Source organism: Aspergillus foveolatus, assembly GCF_047715535.1.
Source record: "Aspergillus foveolatus strain CBS 279.81 unplaced genomic scaffold BDW70scaffold_30, whole genome shotgun sequence".
Taxonomy (NCBI): domain Eukaryota; kingdom Fungi; phylum Ascomycota; class Eurotiomycetes; order Eurotiales; family Aspergillaceae; genus Aspergillus; species Aspergillus foveolatus.
The window spans coordinates 1-25,790 of NW_027396094.1; the positions used below are offsets into that span (position 1 = coordinate 1).

At 50.9% G+C, this 25,790-nt stretch overlaps 10 protein-coding genes across 10 annotated transcripts; 6 read left to right on the forward strand and 4 right to left on the reverse strand.

Moving 5' to 3' along the window:
- Positions 1–232: 232 nt before the first annotated feature.
- BDW70DRAFT_67104 (uncharacterized protein) lies at positions 233–2,510 on the forward strand. The gene is made up of 5 exons (XM_073744540.1): positions 233–392; positions 468–677; positions 729–1,156; positions 1,207–1,434; positions 1,490–2,510. The coding sequence occupies exons 1-5, from the start codon at positions 315–317 to the stop codon at positions 2,364–2,366; spliced, it is 1,821 nt and encodes a 606-aa protein (XP_073595127.1). The 5' UTR covers positions 233–314; the 3' UTR covers positions 2,367–2,510.
- Positions 2,511–3,622: 1,112 nt separating this feature from the next.
- Positions 3,623–5,360, reverse strand: BDW70DRAFT_67118 (uncharacterized protein). The gene is made up of 2 exons (XM_073744541.1): positions 4,579–5,360; positions 3,623–4,493 (listed from the first exon to the last, which is right to left on the reverse strand). The coding sequence occupies exons 1-2, from the start codon at positions 4,981–4,983 to the stop codon at positions 3,858–3,860; spliced, it is 1,041 nt and encodes a 346-aa protein (XP_073595128.1). The 5' UTR covers positions 4,984–5,360; the 3' UTR covers positions 3,623–3,857.
- Positions 5,361–5,468: 108 nt separating this feature from the next.
- On the forward strand, positions 5,469–6,592 carry BDW70DRAFT_137767 (cupin domain-containing protein). Its single transcript, XM_073737098.1, has one exon. The coding sequence runs from the start codon at positions 5,762–5,764 to the stop codon at positions 6,272–6,274; it is 513 nt and encodes a 170-aa protein (XP_073595129.1). The 5' UTR covers positions 5,469–5,761; the 3' UTR covers positions 6,275–6,592.
- Positions 6,593–8,575: 1,983 nt separating this feature from the next.
- Positions 8,576–9,391, reverse strand: BDW70DRAFT_150881 (uncharacterized protein; the record flags this gene model as incomplete). Its single annotated transcript, XM_073739223.1, has 2 exons — positions 8,576–8,780; positions 8,865–9,391. 2 exons carry the CDS (start codon positions 9,389–9,391, stop codon positions 8,576–8,578), a joined length of 732 nt encoding a protein of 243 aa, XP_073595130.1.
- Positions 9,392–9,913: 522 nt separating this feature from the next.
- BDW70DRAFT_150882 (geranylgeranyl pyrophosphate synthase spyE) lies at positions 9,914–11,134 on the forward strand (the record flags this gene model as incomplete). Its single annotated transcript, XM_073739224.1, has 3 exons — positions 9,914–10,251; positions 10,320–10,653; positions 10,760–11,134. 3 exons carry the CDS (start codon positions 9,914–9,916, stop codon positions 11,132–11,134), a joined length of 1,047 nt encoding a protein of 348 aa, XP_073595131.1.
- Positions 11,135–12,029: 895 nt separating this feature from the next.
- On the forward strand, positions 12,030–13,127 carry BDW70DRAFT_160719 (prenyltransferase spyF; the record flags this gene model as incomplete). The annotated part of the gene is made up of 3 exons (XM_073740886.1): positions 12,030–12,129; positions 12,192–12,504; positions 12,578–13,127. The coding sequence occupies 3 exons, from the start codon at positions 12,030–12,032 to the stop codon at positions 13,125–13,127; spliced, it is 963 nt and encodes a 320-aa protein (XP_073595132.1).
- A 347-nt stretch (positions 13,128–13,474) lies between these two features.
- BDW70DRAFT_160720 (cytochrome P450) lies at positions 13,475–15,244 on the reverse strand (the record flags this gene model as incomplete). The annotated part of the gene is made up of 4 exons (XM_073740887.1): positions 13,475–13,920; positions 13,992–14,817; positions 14,874–14,981; positions 15,062–15,244. 4 exons carry the CDS (start codon positions 15,242–15,244, stop codon positions 13,475–13,477), a joined length of 1,563 nt encoding a protein of 520 aa, XP_073595133.1.
- Positions 15,245–15,827: 583 nt separating this feature from the next.
- Positions 15,828–17,464, forward strand: BDW70DRAFT_168867 (FAD-dependent oxidoreductase; the record flags this gene model as incomplete). The annotated part of the gene is made up of 4 exons (XM_073742562.1): positions 15,828–16,166; positions 16,258–16,963; positions 17,017–17,307; positions 17,420–17,464. Exons 1-4 carry the CDS (start codon positions 15,844–15,846, stop codon positions 17,462–17,464), a joined length of 1,365 nt encoding a protein of 454 aa, XP_073595134.1. The 5' UTR covers positions 15,828–15,843.
- A 244-nt stretch (positions 17,465–17,708) lies between these two features.
- BDW70DRAFT_168869 (cytochrome P450) lies at positions 17,709–19,487 on the reverse strand (the record flags this gene model as incomplete). The annotated part of the gene is made up of 4 exons (XM_073742563.1): positions 17,709–18,139; positions 18,207–18,842; positions 18,905–18,973; positions 19,037–19,487. The coding sequence occupies 4 exons, from the start codon at positions 19,485–19,487 to the stop codon at positions 17,709–17,711; spliced, it is 1,587 nt and encodes a 528-aa protein (XP_073595135.1).
- A 628-nt stretch (positions 19,488–20,115) lies between these two features.
- BDW70DRAFT_168870 (non-reducing polyketide synthase spyA) lies at positions 20,116–25,665 on the forward strand (the record flags this gene model as incomplete). Its single annotated transcript, XM_073742564.1, has 2 exons — positions 20,116–20,898; positions 20,962–25,665. 2 exons carry the CDS (start codon positions 20,116–20,118, stop codon positions 25,663–25,665), a joined length of 5,487 nt encoding a protein of 1,828 aa, XP_073595136.1.
- Positions 25,666–25,790: the final 125 nt, after the last annotated feature.

A 25,790-nucleotide genomic window follows, 5' to 3' on the forward strand; every position in this document is an offset into this window, starting at 1 on the left:
GTCCTGGGGCCCGCGGGGCCATGTCCCTTGGACACGAGGATAGGGCCAAAGTAGAGATATTCTAGCTGATTTATATCTAGTCCATACCTCGAGGCTGGCATGTCACCTGACTCTTAAAGTGCTCCGCTATCTGCAGGGACCGCGTACACCCCCCCACACCCCATACCCTCCCCACTTCCATTGCCACTCCTCTTGGCAGGCAACACCAACCTCATCTCCCCACCGACCAATCTTTCACTCTCGCAGCGTTATAGTTGCAACCAGTATCCGATCTCGAACACGGATTCTGCATCTCAACACACCTCTGGGCGACCATGGCACAGCCTGAGGATCCACTCACTCCCGGGCTTTCTAACAATGACCTCTGGCGGCTAATCCGACGTTTCGACAAGGTACCTACCCTGCTGCGATCAAATAAATAGAAAAAAACTGCCAAAAATTACTCGTCCAATACTAACATTGCGCAGCAAGTTTCCCACGTCGAAGCGATCCCCTGCACGGCCATTCACCAGCTTGACCTCAACCGCACTGCCGACGAACAGTTTCCTGCATCGAAACTGCAGAAAACGATCGAGCGCTTCTACGTCTCTGTCCTTGTCAAAGTCGGTCTTTTCATCAGTCATATTAACCATCTACGGTCGTGGAATGATCCCCGTCGGACGGGGCTCTTTGGCGCTGTATGTGGACTGACGTCACGTGTCCGGGTATAGGCTGATGCGTTCGTCTAGGTATATCTCATAGCATGGCTGTGCGACTTTATCATACCCCTGCTCAGCGGTGTCCTTCTCGCTATGATATTCAGCCCTGCAACTCGCTCGTCTCTTTTCCCCCCGGTCCCTGAGAGTGAGTCGCAGACACAGGGACAGCCCTCTTCAACGGAGGAAAGTACTCTCCATGTCCATGCACCGCCAGTAAACGAGGGGGAAGCCGAGGATGAAGCTGCGGATCTTGTAAACGGCATTAAATCTTCGATCCAGCAGGATGCGCAGGAAGCTATCGGGATCCCCCCTGGTATCGATGGTTTAGAACCCGAGATCGTGACCGCATCAGATACCGCCGGCGCCGATGAGCCGGGGAAGGCGAAGGCTTCTCCGGCGATCAGGATCACTCTACGGGTGATCAGTGACATATCAGACCTCTGCGAGAGGTTTTCCAAGTATGTATCTCTGCTGATGTGATTAGGGGATTTCTGACATAAATGTATAGCCTTCTCTCCCCCACTCCGCCATTCAGCCTGATCGGGCCCCGTCTGCAGCTGGCTGCGATACTCATGCTCATATTCCTGGCCTCACTATCGGTTTCAAGCCACATGATCGTGAAGACTTCCTCCCTGGCAGTCGGGTTTGGCTTCTTTGGTGATCCGGTTCTCAGTCGAGCCATGGATTTTCTGAATACCAAGATCCCGAACTGGAAGACTTATCTGGATATTGAAAAGTCTGTTCCTAAATTTGATTCCTGTTCTCAGATTGGCATCTAACAACCAGTGTAGGACACTCCTCAAGGGCGTTCCAACAGACGCTCAACTTACCTTGACCTTGTTGCGCATCGGCGAGCTGAACTCAAGCCCACTCTCAGTCCCCCCTCTATCAGACTTGGCTTCGAGATCAGAGCAGTCTCCACTGAAGCTCTTCCGCCGGAAATCCTCCAAGACTATTGAAACTGGGTCCGACGCACCGGATGCGATCGACTCCAACCAGACTCAAACTGAAACCGGAACGGTTTCATCAGCCGGAGAATCCACGAAGAAATCGAAAGCCAAGAAATGGCTCCGCATACTGAAATTTGCACGCCGCGCCATCACGACGGCAATCAAAGGCCATGTCGCGTACAACCGCGCGATGGGCCTCACGGGCGCCGGATCCCGATACTACGCAAAGAGCCTCCTCTCCGCAGCCCTGGATAGAAATCTCACTTTTCAGCATCTAAGCGTACTCGCGCTTGGACCGCCGTCTTCTCATCACCTCCACGGCGGGCCATTTACGTTCGAAGCCAAATTCGAACGGAAGCGTGGAACGGCAGTTCTTGATTTCTCGGATAATGAACATCCGATCCTGTACTTCACGTCCAAGAATGCAGCGAAGATCCAGGATGATCTTAGGGTTGATAGCCAGAAGGGTGAGAATGTGCTTTTCCGTGTTCCGGTGGCGGATATTAGAGAACTGAGAAAGACAGAGGGACTTGGGTGGAAGGGGAAGTTGATCGTGCAGCTTGCGGCAGGGGGCGAAGGGTCAACGGAGGGATTAGTTGTTCTCGTCAAGGACGAGGACGGGGTAGAAAAGAGCTATCATCTTACGGGGATGAGAGGGAGGAATGTACTGTTTAATCGACTTGTTGCCGGTGGTGGGCAGTGTTGGAAAATGCACTGATTGAGGAGCTATCAGGTGTAGTCCTTCAGTTAAGGAGGCCCAGTCGCTTCTTCGTACTTAGACTATATTCAGTTCAGAACAGCCAGCGACCTGTCGGGGCATATATGTAGAACAAGACCAGACATTGATGCGCCCCGACTGAGGTTGAAGGGAAAATATAAAAGCATCTATATGCCATACCATAAGACGTTATCTCAATGCAGTATTGTCTAAATATGCACCTCAATGTTCCAGGGTATTAGTTTTGCGGCATTGGATTCGTTCTTGTATCAAACATCTAAGCCTGCTCCCGTTGCACGTAAGAATCCCATAACGCGATGCCTGTCTTCTCAGAGCCGTCAGTGACAGAAAAACATACAGAGTACTTGTACTTGATTGCTCCCGTATCCGACCCGACCATAATCGCTAAATGTTAATGAGATAAGAAACAATATACGGGCAATCGGCCTGCAATTCTAGAACGTTGAACTACCCAGTCCAGGCTGCATCTTTAATAACCGAGGCAAGGTTAAGAATCCTCCTTTCGGCCGTCATGCTGCAACCGGTCAATCGCGTACTGGGGCCGAAGCTAGGTCAAATCCTAGTGCTCTTGCAACCCACTAACCCAAGCGGCGACAAGCAAGCATATACGAGCCCCGGACTATGATGGCTGACCGTATGCTGACTACAGATCATGCTACCAGGAACTAAACAGCTGGATCCAGTCAAGCCGATGGAATAGCCGGAAAAGGAACCCTGTTCTGCATGGAGCTACATGAGGCAAGCCAAGGCCCAGTCTGATACCTCTTGACGCGGAGAGCCATATATGTAGCAGACCTTGCCCAGGCATTGCTGGATTGCCAGGGTCACAAGGATCATGCGCGATATATGTGTAATGCTCGCCTAGACTTGAATGCCACTGGGCAGTCTAACCATGCGGGGCGCGGGCAGAAACACCGACGCTAAATGCTTACATGCATCTTATTCATGCAATGCGACATAACACTGCAAGTCAGAGGCTTTGGATTCTTCTAGAGGATGAGGCTGGACAGATAGCGACCAGGAAAGGTCTTGCAGAATACGTGGGGGCGGGATTTACGCAGGCGCGGCTATACATCTAACGGAAATTTGATGTCAGAATCAGTCCATTGCTCCTTATTCCATCTGCGGTAAATTCAAGGATTCGAGTGTGTAGAGGTATACCTGTAAAGATTGCGGTTCTGACCAGATGGGGTGAGTCCTACAATGTACATACATCCGGTTAGATTGTGATTGGTAGTATTGCGCTGTCCGTGCCAAAATACTTAGTTCTCAAGAATCGTGCTCTTGCGCGCGGCTCGAAACACTAATCATCCTTTTCGGCCTTGTTGCTCCTGCACTCTTGTCCTGCTGATGAGACCGTAGCGTCTCTACGCGCATTGGCTGAGGGGTCCCACGACCAAGACTCAAAGCTGCCATGACTATACAAGATATTCCATTCGCTATCAATCAATGATGAGGAAACGACCGTATCTATCTATCGACCAACTGCACCTCATCACTGGCCTCCCTCCTGTACGAAGCCCGCCAGGCCTTTGGCGCGAGATGTCCCAAGCCTGACCCGTATCCATGGGTATTCCGCTGCGAATGCCCGTGGCCCTGGGAGTTGGAACTCCCACTCCCCTCGCCGAGGTAGATCCCGTCCGAGTTCCAGTGGCCGACGGCACCGCCGACGGGCCTCGTCGCAATATCCCTTAGCCTATTTAGAATAACAAACTCGAGCTTCAGTTTGATCCCGTAGACGCACGGCTTGAATGCGCCCTGGAGATGAAACAACCGCGGTCCGGCGCTCTGGATACCAAGTAGCGTGATATCGAGTGCGATAATGAGAGTGTTCGCGTAGATCAATTGCCAAAGAACTGCCTTTTCCTCGTTCTTCATTGCTCGGTGCGCGGTTAGCGCTGGAGGGTGGGCATGCGATGCCGGCGCTGCCGTCGCGCTGGGTTCCGGGATGGACCAGCGCAGCGTCGAGCGGCCTCGGAGAAAAGTGCGCGTCTTGAAGATATAGAGAATCGAAAGCGCTGTTTCTTGTACGAAAAAGACGACGAGCTGCACGCGGTCCCAGGTGAGGTTTACCGAGGTGAGGTGCGGGCTGATCCGCGTGGATTGCTGCGCGCAACCGTTAGCAACCATCCTTCCTCTCTCTTGTCACCGTCGTTTCTATGATCCAACTCTAGGAGAAGGGATATCGCACCGCAACAGTTCCCAGCACAATGGTTGGCACAGAGAACCCGACCGAAGTGAAGATCAAGACCCATTTGATCCTCCTCAGCGTCTTCGCGGAGCTCATGAGCAGGTGCAGCCGCGAATACAGCACCCAGCTCTGCGGGACGACCATGATCAGCCACGTGAGATAGATCATGACGATCGAGGGCACGGGGTCCGTCCAGACGCGGAAATCGGCGAGGATAATAAAGAGCGGTTGGAGGATGACGCCTAAGGAAGCGAGCGCGCACGACCAGAAGTAGAGCCCGCGCCACCGCTTGAAGACTATGAAGAGCGACATGTTAATCTCGACGCCCAGACACCAGGAGATGCCCGTGAAGGCGGCCATGGTCATCGACATAGGGAGGTCGTCCCGGACGTCATGGCCAGCCATTATGGTGCACAGCAAGCCGCAGAATGCGGATGAAGAAAGAAAGCAGTCGATCAGACAGATCTCAGATCTCGGCTTCAGACGTCAGCTTTAGAGGGCGGCCTCAGAGGTCGCGGAGCGACATGCTGCAGAGGAAGGCCATAGCATTAATGGGGACCCGGACGGGCTCCGTCTGGTTACACTGGGCTATCGTATGGTCCCTATTGGAGGGACGACGAGGCGTTTAATCCTTGCAGAATGCGAGGGGGCCAGATGAAATGTTGTGGCCAGAAGAAAATGTCGCTTTCTTATCGTTTGGGCCTTTTTCGATTGCGCCTGTGGCGCGGGGGCTGTAGGAGCGGGAAGCGATGAGGTGTTTGCTTCATGCAGGATCAGCAGCTGTGACTATGGACTGATTCGTGGCCGCATACATGGAGGGTGGCCACTGGCTGATATAGAATCCGATAGACTTGGCGGTTATAGCCCTACCTGTAAGAGCAGAGTATGGCAGTTACACAGCATAGTCGCTTTTGTTCTAAAAGCAGTTAGCGCCCATGTGACCCAGCTCAATAGCCCGCTTCCGTTGTCGAGTGATGAATGAGATCGCCCGTCAGACCAGTCTCGCCCAAACACACATAAGGGGAGATCATCGTCCATCACTCGTATTGCATCCAAGAATCTCACTGTTCCTGAGATTTCATCGGCTCCAGTCGTTCACTACTACTATAATCACCACTGCCACTACCGCGGCCAGTACCGCGAACGCTACCACTACCGGTCCAGCCAATAGACCTCGCCCACAATGTCCCTCAGCGCGGGCCTCAGCGCCGCGCACACCGCACAAGACGTCATCAGTGCGCTGAACCTGACCCCGCATCCAGAAAAAGGCTGGTATATCGAGACCTACCGCGACCCGCACAACTTTACCGACACCTCCAACGGCACGAGTCGCAGCCGCTCGCCGTCGACAAACATCTACTATCTGCTCGAGGGCGAGTCAGGGCTGTCGCATTGGCACCGCGTCCTCGACGCGGTCGAAGTCTGGCACTACTATGCGGGTGCGCCGTTGCAGCTTTCACTCTCGTGGGACGACGGCAGCCCCGTCCGAGACCTGGTGCTGGGCCCGGATATCTGGAACGGGCAGCGGCCGCAGATCGTGGTCGAGCGCGGGGAGTGGCAGCATGCCTTGAGTCTGGGCGACTGGACGCTCGTGGGCTGCTCGGTAGCGCCGGCGTTTGAGTTTGAGGGGTTTGAGATGGCGCAGCCTGGATGGGAGCCCAAGGGCGCGGAGAAGAAGGAGGGAGAGAACGCGTGATTTTGTCACATCTATCGTAAAGGTGGTGCTGTAAAGGGTCTGCTCTGGAGTGAGGGTGAGGCGGAGTTGACGACGTGTGGTGGGCTCCCTTGCATGATAGATGGAGCGAGGGTCTGGCCATGAATGACATGGGAATCTTTTCAACAATACCCATACCTTGTTTTGTTATTTGCTGAGGATCAGACATGGTCGTTGATAGAATTCTGCATGAATGCTTAACTGCGCTGACGAAGATGATGACGAATACGATCAGGGTCCTGTATGTAGTACAGTACCTACGTATGCCTCAATTTTCATAGAGCAATATTGCCCAAAAAAGCCACCAAAGTATACAAAATATGAAAATTAAGACGTAACATATTCCACAAGCGAGTTGCGCGCTTCGCTCGACCTTTCATACTGAAGTTATTCCAATTTTGTCATCATAACTACCATGAATGACTGTTTATGTTGAAAATTGGCTAAGCAAGAGGAGAAGATTACCCTTGTGATTTATGCTTTGAGATATAAAATTTTTCGTATTCGTCGAGCAGCAGCAGTTCCTTATTTCCAGTCAATACGCCATGGCCGACTTCAAGGGAGCCGGTATCACAAAGAATAATATGTGAACCGTCAAGCTATTTGAAACCTGGAATAGGCCTTAGTACACTAAATATTATTATCTGATGACCTCTGGGCGCCTCCAAACATGCTCAGGCCAAGAGATGGCAAACCTGCTTCTTAAGGAGGCTAATCCTACCAGGTATACACCTGTAGAAATGCGAGATAGACCCTGGTTAGGGCCTATCTATACAGGACGCTAGGAATCTTATAGCGAGAGAGATAAGACTTAGACTATCAAGAAGGCGCCTGCCAAATGCTCAACACTTGTATATCCTGATTTTCCAAGACGCGCTCCGCCAACCTGCTTAGAGTATAGCCCTACTACAATCCCCTATACATCATATTATATAGTGACTAAGAACTAAGGAATTCCAAGTGCTTGGGTTATTGGGAATAGCTTCGAAGTGTTCAGGTAAAGTATGCGCGGCTTGCTTGTGGAATACGTTAAGGGGATGATATGCTTGTTCTAAGCTACATCCTGCCGTATATACATGAAGTGTTCTTTAAGGGAGAGAAAGACATATCCAGTGTGCGGGTAGAAATAGGGACTGTATTAAGCGAAAATCTGCTTGTACAAGGCCTCTGATCAGCAGAGTCCTGAGAATAGGGTGCATTGTATGAGGAACAGATAACATGAGAATAAGAGAAGTAAAGCGAGGATCTGTGAATTCCCTATTTTCCTTGCCTCCACTTGTAGTTTCTTGGACGGAAAACTTTCTGCTCTCTATTCTATTTTACCTAATAGAATTTCATACCGTCCGTTCATCAAGCTGTTACTGCCAGAGCGTCTATTTATTTGAATTGTCATATTGCCTATCGACCTTCCCCGTTATCTACCCTTCTAGCTTCCTTTATCTAGGAGTGATTCTGACCCTCCTAACATCCAACAGACTCTAACCAACGCTGAATGTGCAGAACACCTGATGCCTGCTCAGCTGCCTTCCTCTTCCGGCGGCCACCCGTCCTGCGCCTCTGTTGTTGCCCCCTAATTCCTCCAGCCATGCTATTCTTTCATGTCCGCATGTTGTGACCGCTTTGGATTATATGAATGGTGTAAGAATATGCCGCTCCCATATAGCTTCAGACTTATATCAAGAGGCTGGCTGGTTCAACATTTCTAGTGCTATAGAAGCGTGATATAATCGAGATATTAGCTTAATGTTATTGAAGTAAAAGACTTCCACAATTGCCAATTGGTATTTTACTGCAATGCCATATGCCTTACCCGAGTAGACATGAATTCTCTTGAAACTTGTTTACTGCTACCTGGCTTATGTTACTCCACTTGAATCCACTTATAACCAGTTCGATTACAACATCTGCCTTGTTGAGCAAAAAATATCTGCTTAATGTTATATTGCTACTCTCTGAAGCTTTGCATCAGCACCAGGGGGGCAATTCTTCGGCTTGAGGTTAGGGCACGGCGTTGTGGGTAGGGTCCTTCCCTCTTTGTCTCTCTGACTTATGCTGATCTCTCTTGAAGAAAGAATCAGAGCATATTACCAATCTCAAACTTGGATACCTTATTGGATTCCACCATACTTCTAATAGGGACTTTCTGCAGTGTGTCTCTAGATGACAGAGCTTTCAGCAATGGTAGTGACATGGTGCAACCGTCGGCAGCCACACGTTGATATTCATACCTGGCTGGCTTAAATACACGACTCTCATACACTGCATCAAGCCACCAAGCCGCTGCTAAGCCAGCTTCTGTCTCCCCTCTTGCTTTTCAAGCTGACGAGTATACCAAAAGCAAACCCCATACAAGATATCCAACACAAAGAAAGCCCCCGATAACCACCGCATGAGGATATTATCTGACCACGCCCATACCTGCGGCCAGTAGGTCGAGCGAAGAAACAAACTAGCTACCGCGAATATTGATGCGATGAATCGTGAGAGCCTATAATTCAAGTCAAATCAGCCATCCATACTCAGGGCGTTCAGTGCAATCTAGTCTACCCAATCTCAGGATTAGTAGACTTACCACATTCCATACGACGCTCCACGCGTATGCCCCCGTTGGACCAGCAGACCCAGCGAGGTGCCGCTCATTGTAATCAGACATACCATACCGCTCCAGTAGAACGCACGAAGTGGACTAAGCAGCACGGAGAGGGCCCAATGGCCCGAGAAGAAGCCCGGGATCCCACCAAGCACGAAAAGCGGCAGGTAGTGCTTGAGAAGAGGCGGATTTACGGTTCCCGGCGCGGCTTGCGCATACTTGACCGTGGTGTAGATGACAAAGATATCAACAAGTAGCCACGAGCGGACGATTATAGTCGCAACGGGCAGCGGCGGGGGGTGGAAGACGGCATATACAAACTCCCAGGCGAGGTTGTTACTCAGTGCTATTAAGGAGACACCGGGTGTGCGATCTCGAAAAGCTGCTCGAATCGTCGTGAAGTAGTTGATCAGCCAGCCGGCGCCGGAGACAGCGAAGAGGCCTAGCAAGAAGGGTTGCACTTGCTTGAACTCGGCGGGTGCGGCGTCGAAATCCCAGCCTTCTTCCATGGTGATAGACTTGGATTCAAAAATTTACAAGGCTAGCTTCAAACATCTGGGGAGAGAATTGGATCGAGCTTTTAGGACAGTTGGACGCTCAGATGTTCCACTCCAAAGACACAATTCCTTCTCGGTTTTAGCATAAAGGACACACTTTTTACGGCTAAATCAGATCCTGCAGTTGCCTAAGAACCCCTCGTAACGCTCGGACCGGTGTCCGTGTCGATTTTTAATTGAAATCGCACTGCCACCAGCGGAGCATCTTGTCGTTGGCGGCCAAGCCTGCAGCTTTAGGGCAGGATCACATCAATAGAGACTACAGAGACTAGTATCGTTACCTTGACTATAGTCCCTGTCGTACTGGCAATTCAGGTGACTGTCACGGTCTTGGTGTCCTGTATCAACGGCTGCCCAGATATCCAAAGCATGAAAGTGTCTCTGCCCTCGCCTACAGGATGACTATTTAGATATATAAGCAAAGAAATACCAAGGGCTTGATCCCCAGCAGTTCACGCCGTCATGCTTGCCACAATGATGCTCGATACTCTCAATGCTCCCCAGCCGTATCAAGAGCATTATCCACCCCGATGGATCGTACACCACCCGTCCCTCCCGCTTCCAAATGGACACTCTGTCATTCCAAATGGTGAAACAGCTGTAGCAGTTACCAATGGAGCGGGTAACCAACATCAGCACAAAGGCAAGGAGGAAGAAATCATCTCCGCACCTGTGCACTACATCACAACGCTCCCAGGCAAAGACATCCGCGGAAAGCTCATCTCGGCCTTCAACGAGTGGTTCCAAATCCCAGACGAGCAGTTGGAGATCATCAAGCGGGCGGTTGGGCTACTTCACGTGGCTTCATTGCTGTAGGCTTTTTCACCCTCGCCCACCAAACCAGCCAGTTAAGACAAATTGACAATTCTTGTACGCGCAGAATCGACGATATCGAAGACTACTCCAAGCTCCGCCGGGGCTTCCCCGTCGCACACAGCATCTTCGGCATCCCGCAGACAATCAACTCCGCCAACTACGCCTACTTCCAAGCACAGAACGAGGTGCTGAAACTGCGCAGATGCGAGGACGCGTTACGTATCTTTACGGAGGAGCTTCTGCGGCTGCACAGAGGCCAGGGGATGGATCTCTACTGGAGAGATTCCCTCACCTGCCCCAGTGAAGAGGAGTACCTGGACATGGTGGCAAACAAGACGGGCGGGCTTTTTCGGCTCGCCATTAAACTTATACAGTTGGAAAGTGACGTTGATGAGTTCGTGCGCCTCTCGCGTTTCTTTCATTATTTTAGACAAGAGCTGAACAGACTGACTACGGTGCAGGGACTGCGTCCCCCTAGTTGACCTGCTAGGTATAATCTTCCAGATCCGAGACGACTACCAAAATCTGCAGAGCGAACAGTACGCCAAAAACAAGGGATTTGGCGAGGACATCACAGAGGGCAAGTTCTCGTACCCTATTGTCCATAGTATTCGAAGTAGCAGTAGTTCTGGTGCCGGCAGCGACAGCAGTCTGCAACTGCTGAGCATTTTGCGCCAGAAGACGGAAGATGAAGCCGTCAAGAGATATACTATTCAGATCCTTGAGAAGACAGGCAGTTTTGAGTTTACGAGGCAGAAGTTGAGGAATTTGACAGCGAGAGCTAGGGATATGCTTACCGAACTGAGGGAGAGGGCGGGGGCTGGGATGGGGGCTGCGGGGTTGCTTGGCATCTTGGATTTCTTGGAGCTGAAGGAGTGATTTCTTTCATTTTCATTTCTATTTTCATCTTTAGTTCTAGTTTTAACTTTTTTAATTTTTTATTTTTAATTTTATTTTTTTTTTCAATTCTTGGATAATGATATGTATTTGCAGATTGAATGCTGAATAATACGATCTAGGTTTATACCAGGTATCAAAGTCAATTCTATATTAGCCTCTTTCATCCCCAGTTTCCGGTCACAACGAGATGGTATTGAGTTTACTTGGCAATCTATCTGCAAGCTGGACGCCTAACCATCGAAACAAGGCGCAAGGACACTAACGGAAGGCGCAAGGCTTGGAGATCGGGGAGATCCCGAGATACGGAGGTACGGTCCGGGCACCGTGAAGAATGGTTATAGTCCTTCGATGCTGACGAACTGAGTCTATTCATGGCTGTAGTAATGTATCGGCTGGGTTTGCTAGCAAACTTTTTTCTATTGCTGAGCCCGGCATGGCCTTTAGGAGATGCTTACCCATGCTTACCTAGACATGCTATACCGGCTCTAAGGATGTATTCTATCGGGTACGGTGGAAACAGCCTATTCACAGAATAGAGATCAAAACGTTACCTGATATGTAAGCAGGAAATATGGGGTCCGCCAAGTATTGAGGAGCACAAGAGAAAAAACCAACACCCCGGCTACCTGCAACCACAGTATTGAGATTATCTTGAAATACTATACGAGAACAGTAATTCCCGTAAAAGATGCCAAAAGTATATGTGGGGACCGCTTAAAACGGCGTGTTAACTGAGCATTGCTACGTGGTAGCCCATACGACCAGATCCTTAAATATTTCTAGCCCTGCGTACCTAAGAGGAAGAATTGAGCATTTACAGAGTCCTTGACTTATCTCATTGATCTCCATCTCCAGCAAAGTCAACAACGACGAAATGGCACACACCAAGCGAGAGCTAAACCAACTGGCCATTGACCTCCTCGTCCTTTCCAGATTCAACCGATACAACCCGCTCCTGGCCACCTTTGCCGGAGGTACTCAACCTATCCCTCTTTCTATTCACTAACAGTAAAGCTAATATCCTCTTCTCCGTCAGTCTGGGCCACCCTCCTAGCCGGATCTGACAAAATCGACCACTCCCAGGGTCGAGATGCAGATACAGACTCAATCTCACCCGAATATGTCCTCCAACAAGCCCTCCTCTGCTTCACATGTAGCTTCGTCTTCTGCGGCGCAGGGATGGTTTGGAATGACTGGATAGACATGCACATTGACAGACAGGTCGCACGGACAAAGAACCGCCCGCTTGCACGGGGGGCCGTCACTACATCTGAAGCGTTGCTCTGGATGGGCGCTCAGTATGTCGCGAGCTGGTTCTTGGTTTCATGGATGCTAGAGGGAGAGAATGTGTATGTTGCTGCCAACCTTCAACCTCCTCAACAGTACAAGCCAGTGAGTTTGTTCTAAACTAACCTTGAAAAGACCAGCAGCAATGCTCCCCGTAACGCTCAGCACGATTCTTTACCCCTTCGCTAAACGCCCCATCTTCCGCCGCTTACACATCTACCCCCAATACCTCCTCGGCTTCACACTAGCATACCCCTCCCTAATAGGGATACTCGCAATAAAAGGCCTCAACCAGCCCCTCTCAGCTTCCATATACGAATCTCTCCCGCTAGCAATAATGGTCTTCACCTGGACGCTCTACCTCAACACCGCATACAGCTACCAAGACATCGAGGATGACCAGAAGATGGGCGTAAACTCTTCGTATGTGCTCGCGGGCTCGTATATCCACTACTTGCTTGTGCTGCTTGCCGGACTGACGCTGGGGGCTTTGGGGTGTCAGCTGGCTGTGCAAGGGTCTGAGTGGCTTTGGGGGAGTTGGATGGGAGTCTGGCTTTGGTCTTTCTTGGGGCAGCTAGGGAGGTTTGATAAGACTAGGCCTGAGAGTGGAGGCGGGTTGCATAGGGAGAATTTTTTGTTGGGGGTTTGGACGGTTGGTATTTGTGCTGTTGAGTTGGTTCTTTGATTCTCGACTTCATGGTGTATTTATCTACGCCTAGATACCTGGGAAAGAGGTTGTTGGGGGGCGTATACAGCTTTGACTAGATTTTTTCATTCTGCTTTAAGCAGTTCTTCAATAGTGATCGATTTCTAGGATTTAAGTTGAGTCTGTCAAGCAGTTTGTGATTCACGTTCTTGAGAAGACTGCAGTTTTTGAGCATACATTTGGGGACTGAGGGGTTCAATGTACTTGTACGTTGTGGCAGTTAGGGCTAAGCTGCAACTCTTTCTCATGAGCTTCAGCCTTATATTCATCCCACTCCCAATAACTAATAAGCTGTCACATAGATAATCCACAAATACTTATGTAAACTAAATATCTATCTCCGCTTCCCTCCTCCTAACCCTCAACATAGCCCTCTTATCCCTCCAAATCATCATCCCGTCCGTCTGCGCCCCTGCAAGCGCTTTGTCCACCAGGTCAAAATCATACTTGAGCAAAATATGACACAGTGCGACCTTTGTCTCCGCACCTGCAAAGAACCGCCCAGGGCACGCGTGCTTTCCGTATCCAAAGCCCATATGATTGGCGCTTACGCTGACGAACGAAAGGCCACCACCGCCGCCGACAGTGCCAGTAATGGTAGCCTTTTCCTGCTCACGGAGCTTTAAGAAGCGATAGCCATCGAATTTTGCGGCATCGGGATACACGGCTGAATTCCACATGTTGTCTGTTGTTAGACGGACTTGTGCGCCCTTTGGGATGCGGGTGCCGTCGTTTAGGACGACGGGTTCGCGGGCGATGCGGGAGAGGGTAACTGTGCACCATATCATCAGTCGCAGGAATTGCATACAATTGATAAGGTTGGTAAGAGGGAGCGCGACGCACAGCTAGCAAGCGGCTCCAACCTCTGCGTCTCCTTCAAGACACTATCAAGCAGAACCATCTTCGCCAAAGCGGCTTCACTCCACCCATGCTCTTTTACGACAGCGACGATCTCCTCGCGAAGGGGTTGTAATAGTTCCTGGTGCTCGCAGAGCGCAGCTACCACCTTCGTCATCAAGTCACTGGTCGTATGCACAGCCGCATACGCTAGTCGGAGCTGCGTGAGCGTAGCATCGTACTTGGTGCCATTCTCACCAGCAACACCGTCAATCCAGGACAGTGCATCAACACTCTTATCCTCACCCTTACCTTTTGCGGTCCTACGAGCTTCCAAAGCATGCTCAACAAACGGTCTTCCAGCCCTCACACACCCCCGGAGCGCCCTGCAGGACGGGAGAAACCAGTGTACTACCGGGATAAGCCGGCCATACCCATACAATTCCTTCATTGCAGCTGTGCGGTGCGCGGTGTAGCTAATGGCATTCTGGATCCAGTCACCGTTGCGGCAAAGTTCCTCGCCGATGAAGATGCGCGCTGTCAGCTGGGCGATGAGGAGGTTCATGGTCTCGTTTAAGGGGATGGCGTGCCATTCTAGCCCACAATTAATTCTGGATTTGGGGTTTGAAAATGAGGTGGGGGTAAGGGGAGTGAGAGAGGCACCTGTATCATGAGACCAATTGTCTCGCAGGAAAATGCCCGTCTCCGTAGATAAGGGCTCAATTAGAGCACCCAGTTTGCGCGAGAATGCGGATGCCGTGTCCCAGACTATATGGTTATGGAATGTTCCTGTGAACATGGCTTCCAGACCGGGGACTGTGGTGAGGAAGTCCTAGCCAGGTATCAATCAGTTGTTCGTTTTTGCTGCCGTCTCTGGGAAATACGCACTTTCTCCAAGCCATCCCGGAAGCTGAGAAGGTCATTATTTCGGATCTCATGGGCGTAGCGATTAGGCAGGATCATCGAGTTTCCGAAGGTGAGGATCGGGCTTTCAGACTATTTAAGCAGAATATCTCGTCAATTTGTAATTTCAACTTCTCGAGAAGGCGTGTATAGCTAGGGATGGAAGGAAATACCTCCTTACGATCTAGGCTAGCCGGGTTAAAAGGCCATGAATGGGGAGCATTGCTCTGAGCTTGCTCCTGAGTTTGCTTGCCTCGTCGCAGATACCAAAGCAAGGGGAGGGAAATGGACAGGATGCCCAGCGTCAAATGGAGAGGGTCAGCCAAGGAAGCAGAGAGGACGTCGTATAGAGCCATTGTTGGATTTGTTATAGTGGTGCCAGCCTGTGAATGATTCTGGAATAGTCAGCGGTACATAATATAAGCGTCTGATAGCACATCATAGAAACCAGTCCTACCTAATTAGTTGGCCATTGGCCACCTAAACATGGAAGACTAATCACCAAATCATGTATTATTGCCAAAATTAAACTCCAGCTTTTGCATTTTGGACCCCACGCGCAGGGCAGAAATGAGGATTCCTAGCCCTGCAGAGAGAGCCTAGGTGCAGGCCTGCTCCGGTTCTGCAGCCCACCGGATAAGTTGAAGGCGGACTTGTAATGCAAATTACCGTGAATACCATACGAAGACGATATAGATTTCTACTTGTTTATCCGAGGAGGACTACTGCACTGTAACATCCATATCACGTCACCAGGGAACACGGGCCGTGTCTCCAAAGGAAGAGACAGAGAAGAGACAGAAGGATTTGATTGATAGTTGACGTACGGACCAAATTGCAACTCCAGCATCGGGGAGTCCATCTCATATCCACATCCCCAAACAGACAAAGAAAGTCAAGCCGAGCTCGAAGTATAGTCCCTACCCCCAGAAAAAGAAAGGAAGCTGCCTGCACCATGGAACACTCACCCTCACCCCAGCTCAAGCCCAAGACCAACTTCAAGGTAATAATCGTCGGTGGCTCGATCGCAGGCCTCACGCTCGCCCACTGCCTCGCCAAGCTCCCGAACGTGGACTTCGTCATCTTGGAAAAGAGAGCGGAAATCGCTCCCCAGGAGGGTGCCTCAATCGGTATCTTGCCGCACGGCGGACGCATCCTAGACCAATTGGGCCTTTTTGAAGAGATTCAGAGACATGTTGAACCGCTGACTACAGCGCATGTTTCGTACCCTGATGGGTTTCGCCATACCAATCGGTCGCCCACAGTGCTTCTTGAGCGGTAGGTTTCCCCTCCATACCTAACTACCTACCTAGGTCGTATCTGTATGTTGCTTCTTGACAGAGGATTTACTGATCCTGTGGATGGGAAGGTTTGGGTTGCCCCTGGCGTTCCTGGAACGGCGCAAGCTGCTGGATATTCTGTATACATCTCTACCGGATACTTCGCGTGTGCTTGTTGAGAAACGCGTCGTTTCTGTAGAGCAGGAATACGATGGTAGGAACAGCATGATTGTCCGGACGCATGATGGATCCATTTATCATGGCGACCTTGTCGTCGGGGCGGACGGAGTGCATAGTCGAGTACGCCGTGAGATGTGGCGTCTTGCTGAACTCGAGCAGCCGGGTCTTATCACAGCACGAGAGAAGAATAGTCTGTCCTCTAAGCCCCTTGATCCCGAGAGTGTAATTGCTAAGTCGGTGCTAGGCTTGAGAGTCGACTACGCCTGCATTTTCGGTATTTCAGACTCATTCCCAAATCTCCTTCCAGGAGAGCAAGTAGCGAGTCTGCACGACGGAAGATCTTTCCTCACATTTCCCGGAAAAGACGGCCGAGTATTTTGGTTCTTCCTCCAAAAGCTCAACAGGCAATACCCCTATCTTTCTGCACCGAGATGGTCATCGACAGACATAGAGAAAACTGCTGAGCTGTTTGCGGCCGATCATATCTGGAATGGGATTCAATTCGGCGATCTCTGGAAGCGAAGACAGGTCGTTGGTATAACGAACCTCGAGGAAGGTGTCTTTTCCACATGGCACTGCGGCCGTGTCGTCTGTATTGGTGATAGCATGCACAAGGTACCTAAATCACTCCACATAATAGTTATGATTCAGCTAACAGGGTCGGGAAGATGGCACCCAACACAGGACAAGGAGCCAACTGCGCAATCGAAGACGCCGCAGCACTTGCCAATGCCATTAGCATGGCCATCAAACACGACCACCACCCATCTCAAGCAGCAATCCACTCTCTTCTCCAATCCGTCAGTAAAACCGGGCTGCCTCGGGTACAGGAAATCTACAAATCCGCCCGCCTAGTCGTCCGTCTGCACGCGCGCGAGAGTTTCGTCCTGCGACTTGTGGGCCGGTATTACCTCCCGTATTCCGGGGACTTACCGGCCGATACAGCGTCGAAGCTGATAGTAGGAGGGAAACAGTTGAGATTTCTGGCCCCATCGCTGCGGTCGGGGCCCTGGTGGGAAGAGAATCGCAGGAGGAGGAGCCTGGGCTACTTAGGGCTTATGCTGACTGCAGGTGTGGCTGTGCCTGTACTTGTTCTGGGCCTCGTTGGAGTTTTAGGCTATTTATTTATTTTATTTTAACATTTAGGCACGGGCCGGACGCCCACCCCGCACTGTCCTGACTGCTGAATAGGGAGCATCCTGCGCTATGATCTCTATCTCTAACACGTGTATGGTGGACTTTTTTGCTTCCAAGTATAGTGTTAGCTGGAGCTGTGAGGTAACGTTGAATCCTTCAATACCGGACCTGAGTCCGCGTCTTCCAGGCAAGATAAGCCAACTAAACTAATCTAACCAATTAACTAGAGAACAGAAAGGTCAATCTCCTCCCTCCTTCTCCTGACCGCAATCGGACACCAGACATTGGCATACTGGGCTGCCCCATGCTCGATAATATCCGGCTTCTGACCGTCCAGTAGTTTCAAATCATACTTGAGTACCACATGGGCAATCAGCACTTTAGCCGTAGTCGCAGCGAAGAATCGCCCTGGACATGCATGCATCCCGTGTCCGAAGCCCAGATGGTTGTTACTCGTTGAAACGAGCTGGGTCCAGTTTTCTTGGCCGCGGAGTTGCCGCAGCTTGAGGAATCTATATCCGTCGAATACCTCGGGGTTCTCATGCACGGACTCTGTCCACATGTTGTGGCAGGATACTAGCGTTCGTGTGTTGGCGGGCACTTGAAGGCCGTCGCTGAATGTTACGGGGGAGGTTGTGGTGCGGACCATTGTTCCTGAATATAGATTTTGTTAGATATGTGTCTGGAATCTGTATTTCGTCTTGGGGGAGACGGGGTTTACCTATTGAAATCGGCTTCAGCCGCTGAGTCTCCTTCAGCACGCTGTCCATCAATTTCAGCTGATACAGAGCCGGCTTGACCCAGCCCTGCTGGCCAATCACCTCGATGACCTCTTTACGGAGATCCTCCACTAGCTCAGGCTGACTGCATAGGTTGAAGAGTGTCTGGCTGACGAGGTCTGAGGTTGTGTGGATGGACGCAAGCGAGACTTTCATCTGAAGGATCGCGGCGTCGTAGATGGCTCCGTTGGCTGTTTCTTCGGCCCACTCGATCATATTGCCATCGCCGTCTCCCTCTTCTTTTACTTCTGTCTTCTTTTCTGAGAAATTATTCTTTTCTGCCATTCTGGCTCGTGCGCGCTTCAGTCGCTCCTCTAGTACAGGGGTGATGATGCGCCTTGCCTCTTGCGCCTCGGCACGGAGCTTCCTGCACAGTGGCAGGAACTTGGCTGCGAGGGGTCGCAGTGGGTGCGGCCATACCTTTAAAGATTCTGCTGCTTCGAAGAAGGTGACTGTATGGTTTACTGTGATGCGGAGCCAGTCTGGGTTGTAGCAGAGCGGGGGCCCTTGGAAGACTCGCGATGATTGCTTGGCGATTGTGCGGAGGACGCTTTGGTGAAGAGGAAGTGAGTGCCATTCTTTATCAGTATCAGCTTCCATACTTTCTCCAGGAGTGATTTCGGGTTGGGCCGGGGGGTACCTGTGTCGTCGGTCCAGTATTCCCGCAGGCCATCAGCGGCTTCTAGAGAGATGGGCTTGACGAATTTGCCTTGTCATATTAGCCATTACCACTCTATCACAGGTATAGAGAGGAAATGAATGTAGCACCTACCAATAGCCCTTGTCAGCTTATTCCGCACAGTCTCGACAAAAACCCGCTCAAGGACATGATCATTCTCGAACATCTCAAACCCGGCAATCGTCCCATGAAACATATCCTCATTATACTTGCCGATATCGAAGCGTCTATCATTACGCACCTCTGGCGCGTACTTGGAGTCTAGTATGAGTTCAACATCGGTGTCTGTCATGATGTAGAACGCGTTCGGGTGCTGTGCGAACGCGGCCTTGAAGAGCTCGCGCGCACCATGCTGGAAGCGCTTCCGGGCGTTCGTCCAGAGGATCTCAGATCCGGTCCTGTCGTTGAATATCTTCGCGCCTTTGACGCGGAGGTAGGGTGAGAGAATTGTGAAGGCGGTCCATGTTAAGCTTGTTGCTGCGCCGAAAGCGATGAGAAGACCGAGCACGGTCACGAAGTTGTTGTGAAGGAGAGATTGAAGCATGTTTTTCAGGATAGCAATGTCAGCCTTGCTGTGTAGCTCTAACTGCTTGAAAGATCTTGTTCTTGACTTGATGTACTGACAGTGTACTGTAAGCCCGTCGGCCGTACTTGTAGGCTGGGGCTATGACAGTGATACGTATGAGCCTTGTAAGAACAAAGATCTCAGTATAGTGTAGTACTGTAGTACAGAAGGAATGGAATGCATGCTGTATTTAAAATGTTATTGCTACTTCTTGACAAATACTAAGTACGTGCTGCAGGAGGCCCTGCAAGCCTTCCTCCTGGAACGTTTCCAGGCCTGCCCTCTATCAGATGAACATTAACCGACGGGTAAAAGGGAGTATAGCCGCTGCACCGGGTTGCAAAAAGAATAATGCTGACTATTCGTAATTTCCAATACTTTGCGTTGCTCGGCGACTCCGCGAGTTAAAGTTGGGTTGGGGGCTGGGGCTGGGTACACCTACTGCGGTAGACATTGTAGTAAGAGATCGAGCTGAGGAAAAGCCCTTTACTTAAAACCTAGCAAAACAGACATCAGTCTAACTTGGTATTGTGTGTTCCTGCCCGCGACATTTTTCTGTCAGACGCATTATCAATTATCTAAATGGTAATCGTACATTATATGCAATATGTCCTCCTCAATCCCGTCCTTGATCATCTGTGGCTCGCAAACAATCCCTCCCACATCAGAATCACTCGACCAACTCGCTTCTTACTTAACGCGAAGTCAAAGAAGCCCAGAGCTAAGACCACTTGTTGAGGCAATCCGAGCTCTTCCTGAAGTATGGGCTGCATTGAAGATAGCCGAGCCGAGCCTCCAGGCGTTATCAAATGCACCGGTTCTCAGTTTGAGAGATTGGCTTTCGTCTCCATCTTCTTCATTACATCCTGATATTACTAGTAACAGTGGCAGTGATGGTTACGGAAACAGTTATTCCCGCCTGACAGTTCCAGCCACACTCCCGAATGTCCTCCTTGCTCCGTTGACGGTGGTTATCCATCTTGCGCAATATATCCATTATTTAGACGATCTAAGTCTAGACCTTGGTCTGGAGGGTGCTGCTGCTGATGCTCACGTTTACATTCGGGAGGCTTTTGCTGCCACTCCTCCTGCTCAGAGCCCAGACACAGGCATCGACACGGCGTCGAAGTTCCAAGGCCTGTGCATCGGCACGATAAGTGCCGTGGTGATGGAATGCTCCTCGACAAGGACGGAACTTGGACGGAATGCTGCGACTGCTCTGAGACTTGCGATGTGTATCGGGGCCTATGTTGATTCTAAGAGAGCTCTGGCAATGAGTGGTTCCAACTGCAGTCTCAATCCCAGCTTCGAAATTGTGTGCTTTATTGCACGTTGGGGTGTAGAATCTGGTAGGGAAGATGTGGAGGCGATATTGAGCCGGTATCCTGAGGTAAGATACAAAATTTACGGCTTTTCGAAGGGGTGTTATGCTAAGTGGTAAACCCACTCGCAGGCCTACATATCAGTTGAACTAGACAAGAACAGCGTGACGATCACGGCACCGGAACGCGATTCGCCCTCTCTGCGGAGGGAATTGAACAGCCAAGGCGTGAGAGTGACAGATATCCCGGTGCGAGGAGGGTACCATAGCTCGAAGAACGAACAGCTTCTGCAGCGTCTGTTAGATTTATCTTCTTCTGACCCTACTAGCCCATTCTGGGTCCCCTGGGGGATTGAGAAGCTGGAGCGCTGTTTACGATCGATACTCACCGAGCAGGCGGACTGGTTCTCCAATATCTCGAAAACGATCAGTTCAATTTCGCATAATTCGATAATGACAGTTTTGGAACTCGGTCTTGTGAGCTGTTTCCCGCCATCGCTCTCTGTACTGCCTCATCATCGTATCCTCCGCGGATCTCTACCTCTGCCCGCTCCTCAGGTTCAGGACCAGGATCAAGATCCCTATAACTACCCAGAAACCTCGGTGGCTATTATAGGCGCAGCCTGCGAATACCCAGGTGCCAGTAGCCTAGACCAGCTGTGGACGCTCATTTCGACGGGACAAGTAATGTTCAGTGAAGCCCTTCCTGGCAGATTTAAAGAGACAGTGGCTGGCAACTTCATTTCTGACTTTGATCAGTTTGATTGCGGGTTATTTGACATCTCTCCACGCGAAGCAACGTATATGGATCCGCAGCAACGCATTGCTCTGCAAGTTGCTTATCGGGCGATTGAGTCGAGTGGGTATTTCGCGTGCCCTGATCCAGAGCTCGATGTTGGCTGTTATGTCGGGGTTGGAAGCTCCGATTACGAGCATAATGTAAATTCAAACATGCCCACCGCGTATTCATTCACAGGGACTTCACGAGCGTTCATCAGTGGACGGATAAGCCACTTTTTCAAGTGGACAGGGCCTTCAATTACCTTTGACACTGCCTGTTCTTCGTCCGCGACGGCAATCCATCAAGCCTGTAACGGTATTGCGATGGGTGACTGCTCCGTTGCACTTGCCGGCGGGGTCCATATCATGGCTAGTCTGCCTGCAGATCGGAATATTGCTGCTGCCGGGATGACGAATTCAACTGGACCGTGTCGCCCGTTTGATTCAGATGCTGCGGGCTACTCTCGCGGCGAGGGATGCGGATTTCTCGTGCTTAAGCGTCTCTCCGCTGCGCTTGCTTGTGGTGATCATATTCTAGGCGTGATGGTTGCGACAGCGACGAACCAGTCTAATGGGAGCAGTTCTATTACTGTTCCAATATCGCAGTCTCAGAGTGATTTGTACCGTCGGGCTTTGTCTCGGGCTACCCTGAGCGCAGCTGATATTTCCTACGTCGAGGCCCACGGGACTGGCACGCAGCGCGGAGATCCAGTTGAGTATCAGAGCATTCGGGAGGTATTCGGCGGGAAGCAGAAGGTGCACATAGGCTCTGTCAAGGCTAATATCGGACACACAGAGGGTGCGTCAGGAGTAGCCGGGGTGCTGAAGGTCCTAATGATGCTCAGACATGGTCAAATACCACCGCAGACGAACTTTGCCAGTCTGAATCCCGCAATTCCAGTCCAGGAGCATGAGGATCAGCTAGTAATTTCCACCCGGCTGCAGAAGTGGGATAGGAAATTCCGCGCAGCATGCGTCAATAATTATGGGGCGGCCGGTAATAATACTGCTATTATCATCTGCGAACCTTCGCGCGACTCCCGTATGGTCAAGGGCGAACTGACCGGTCCCGCTGAGCCAAGGCGCTACCCCTTCCTTATATCTGCGCAGTCACCGGTTAGTTTGAGAAGATACTGTGCTACTCTAGCTCAGTACATCGAGGCAAAGTCACCCTCGTTGGCTGAAGTTGCCTCCCTTGTTGCGCGGCAGCAGAACCGCAATCTTCGCCACCGTATAGTCATCAGTGCAGCCTCCATGCCAGAGCTGCAAGACCACCTTAGGCGTCACGCTCAAACCGAAGACACATTGTTATTGTTGTTTAGCAGACAATCAAAGCCCATTGTCCTGGTATTCGGCGGCCAGACCGGCTCAACACTCCACTTCAGCAAAGCAGTATACGATGCGACTTACCATCTCCGTCAGCACGTGGACAAGTGCCATGCTCTTATCCAGCAGATGGGGCTGTCCGGCCTATTCCCTTATATCTTCAGCCAAGACCCCATCGATGACGTGGTAATGCTTCACTGCTGCCTGTTTACCATACAGTATGCCTGCGCAGCAGCCTGGCTTGACGTAGGGCTTTCAGTTCACAAGGTGATCGGCCATAGCTTTGGACAACTGACTGCGATGTGCATCTCGGGTATTATTACTCTTGAAGATGCACTTAGACTTGTTGTGGGGAGAGCAGAGCTGATAAGGGATTGCTGGGGAGATGAGAAGGGGTGTATGCTCTCCGTCGATATTGACAGAGAAGGTGCACAAACCCTGGTGCAGTCAGAGCCAGGAATCGAACTAGCATGCTACAATGGACCAACCAACCATGTTCTTGTGGGCAGCGAAAGGGCTGTCGCGAACGTGGAAAGAAGGTCATTATCATCTTCACTGCGTACCCGAAGGCTCAAAACCACTCACGGCTTCCATTCCCACCTCATCAACCCTCTTATGTCTAAGTACTTGGACCTTGTCAGGACTGTTTCTATCAAAGCCCCCTTGCTCGCCATTGAGACCTGCTCTGAGACCACGACCTGGAGGACGTTCACCGCACAGTTGGTAGCTGAGCATTCCCGCAGGCCAGTCTACTTTTGCGACGCGGTCCAACGGATAGAACGAGAACTTGGACCATGTGTTTGGTTAGAGGCTGGCTCGGGCTCGGGCGCAGTTATGCTGGCGAAGCAGTCGCTACGCAGCAAGTCAAACTCGCTTTGCGGACTTCAACTGGGGTCATCAAAGGGAAGAAACCCATTGGACTCGGTCGTAAATGCCACTTTGGAGCTATGGAATCAGGGTACACCCGTCCAGTGCTGGTTGTACCATCCCAGAAATCTGATTCATTCCAAGGGTCTAGTAGGCCTACCAGGTTACCAGTTTGATACGAGTTCGCACTGGCTTACCTTTGTTGAGCCGGAGGTAGGAATGGACTTGTCATTGAAAGGTGTCGAGCTGATTTCTCCGGTATATATCTCGTATCCGGAGCCTCATGTTTGCAGATTCGAGCTTAACCAGGAAAACCAGGGACTTGTGCACATCCTAGCGGGGCGCAAAGTTCTAGGAGAATCTCTCTGGCCCCTTGCCCTATACATGGAAATGGCTGCTCAAGCTGCCGCTCTTCTGACACCTAGTCTCCCACCAGCCTCTCAGTTCATGCGGATCTTTGGGCTCAAAATCAAAACGCCACTCGGCGCTAGGCCAGTTGACGGCCTCTGCTTGCGCTTGGAGCAGTCCGACTTGCGGGCGTGGGAATTCTCCCTCGAGAGTGATTGCACACAGCATGCCCTGGGCACCGTTATCCTTGACGATAAACGTACCAGTACCGGACAGACTATCAACTACCGAGACTCTAACTATTATAGTCTTAAAGAAGCTACTGTTCCATCCGTATTCTCGGGCCCTGGAAACATAGCCTACAAACTGCTCGAAAAAGTCGCAGAGTATGAGCCTGCATACCGCGGCATCGAGTCAATCCGCATGAACGACCACGAAGCCATTGCCTGTGTATATCTTCCGATAGAGGCTGAGACTGGAAAATATTCCAGCAAGACAAGCTGCAACCCGATTCTTCTCGATCAGTTCCTTGCGATTGCTGAGATCCACGCGTTGAGTAGGGAAGACTGCAAACGCTCCGAGGTTTTCGCCTGTTCCGGCCTCAACGAAGCAACTATTTTTACGAGCTTTGAAGGAGCAGAAGGAAGGCCCCGAAGTTGGTCAGTGTATGTCAGACGATCATCCGAGCAACGCCGAGAAATCGTCTATGATATATTAGTGTCTGATGCCGACTTGGACCAAGGCCAGGACCAAAACCAGGATCAGGGCAAGGAACGCCTGGTTCTAGCCCTACTCGGCGTGAAGTTTCTCAGAACCTCAACTCATGCCCTTAAACAAATCGTTGCGCGAGCCAGCTTCGCGCCAACATCTCCTGAAATAGCTACCACTCCTTTACAAATCCAAGAAGAGGAAGACTGTACTGCTACTATCTGGCCAGCAACCGCTAAGCTGCTCCACGAGCTCACGGGCTGGCCCCAAGAGCAGATATTACCTCAAACAACCCTGGCAGATCTAGGAATGGACTCTCTAACCATTACGGAGTTCGAAGCCAGAATCAAGGCTATATTCAACGTGCATGGCCCCGGCCTTGTCGAGCTAGACCGTACCGTCGAGGCAATCTGCGATGGAATTGCCGCTGCACAGACAAGCCATTCCCTGGCCTCGACCTCCTCCTCTCAGTTTACGCTTACCCCTTCAGGATCAAGCTCAAGTTCAGGTTTATCGTCCTTCGAATGCGGCAGCGAAACTCAAGCCGCTGAAGTAAGCCTAAGCACATCCACATCGAAATCCATTCTAGCAAAGATAGCCGAGACAATATCTGCCCACCTGAGGACCGGGGAAAGGGTACGTGCCAGCTCACAACTTCACAGCCTTGGACTCGACTCGCTCGCTACCCTAGAGCTACAGTCTGATCTTCAAAGAAACTTTGGTTTGACTATTCATTTGATGCAGCTTGATGGAAGCGCGACGATCAGTGACTTGCATGCGATGGTTATGCGCGGGCGGTCTCAGTAGGTCCATACCATATATTTAGATTAAAGATATAAACTTTTAGTTATGTCAATGTTACTATCCCAAAAAATACATAACACGCGCTGCCTGGCGCATTTAAGCCAATTTATGGCCACGACAGGTGGTGG

What these genes read in the sequence shown, in the direction of transcription:
- BDW70DRAFT_67104 (XM_073744540.1), top strand. Translation starts at nt 315, where the DNA reads ATGGCACAGCCTGAGGATCCACTCACTCCCGGGCTTTCTAACAATGAC. An exon ending in TAATCCGACGTTTCGACAAG is followed by an intron (nt 393 to 467) that starts GTACCTACCCTG and finishes AACATTGCGCAG; the next exon opens with CAAGTTTCCCACGTCGAAGC. An exon ending in GGACGGGGCTCTTTGGCGCT is followed by an intron (nt 678 to 728) that starts GTATGTGGACTG and finishes GCGTTCGTCTAG; the next exon opens with GTATATCTCATAGCATGGCT.
- BDW70DRAFT_67118 (XM_073744541.1), bottom strand. Translation starts at nt 4,983, where the DNA reads ATGGCTGGCCATGACGTCCGGGACGACCTCCCTATGTCGATGACCATG. An exon ending in TTGTGCTGGGAACTGTTGCG is followed by an intron (nt 4,494 to 4,578) that starts GTGCGATATCCC and finishes GGTTGCGCGCAG; the next exon opens with CAATCCACGCGGATCAGCCC.
- BDW70DRAFT_137767 (XM_073737098.1), top strand. Translation starts at nt 5,762, where the DNA reads ATGTCCCTCAGCGCGGGCCTCAGCGCCGCGCACACCGCACAAGACGTC.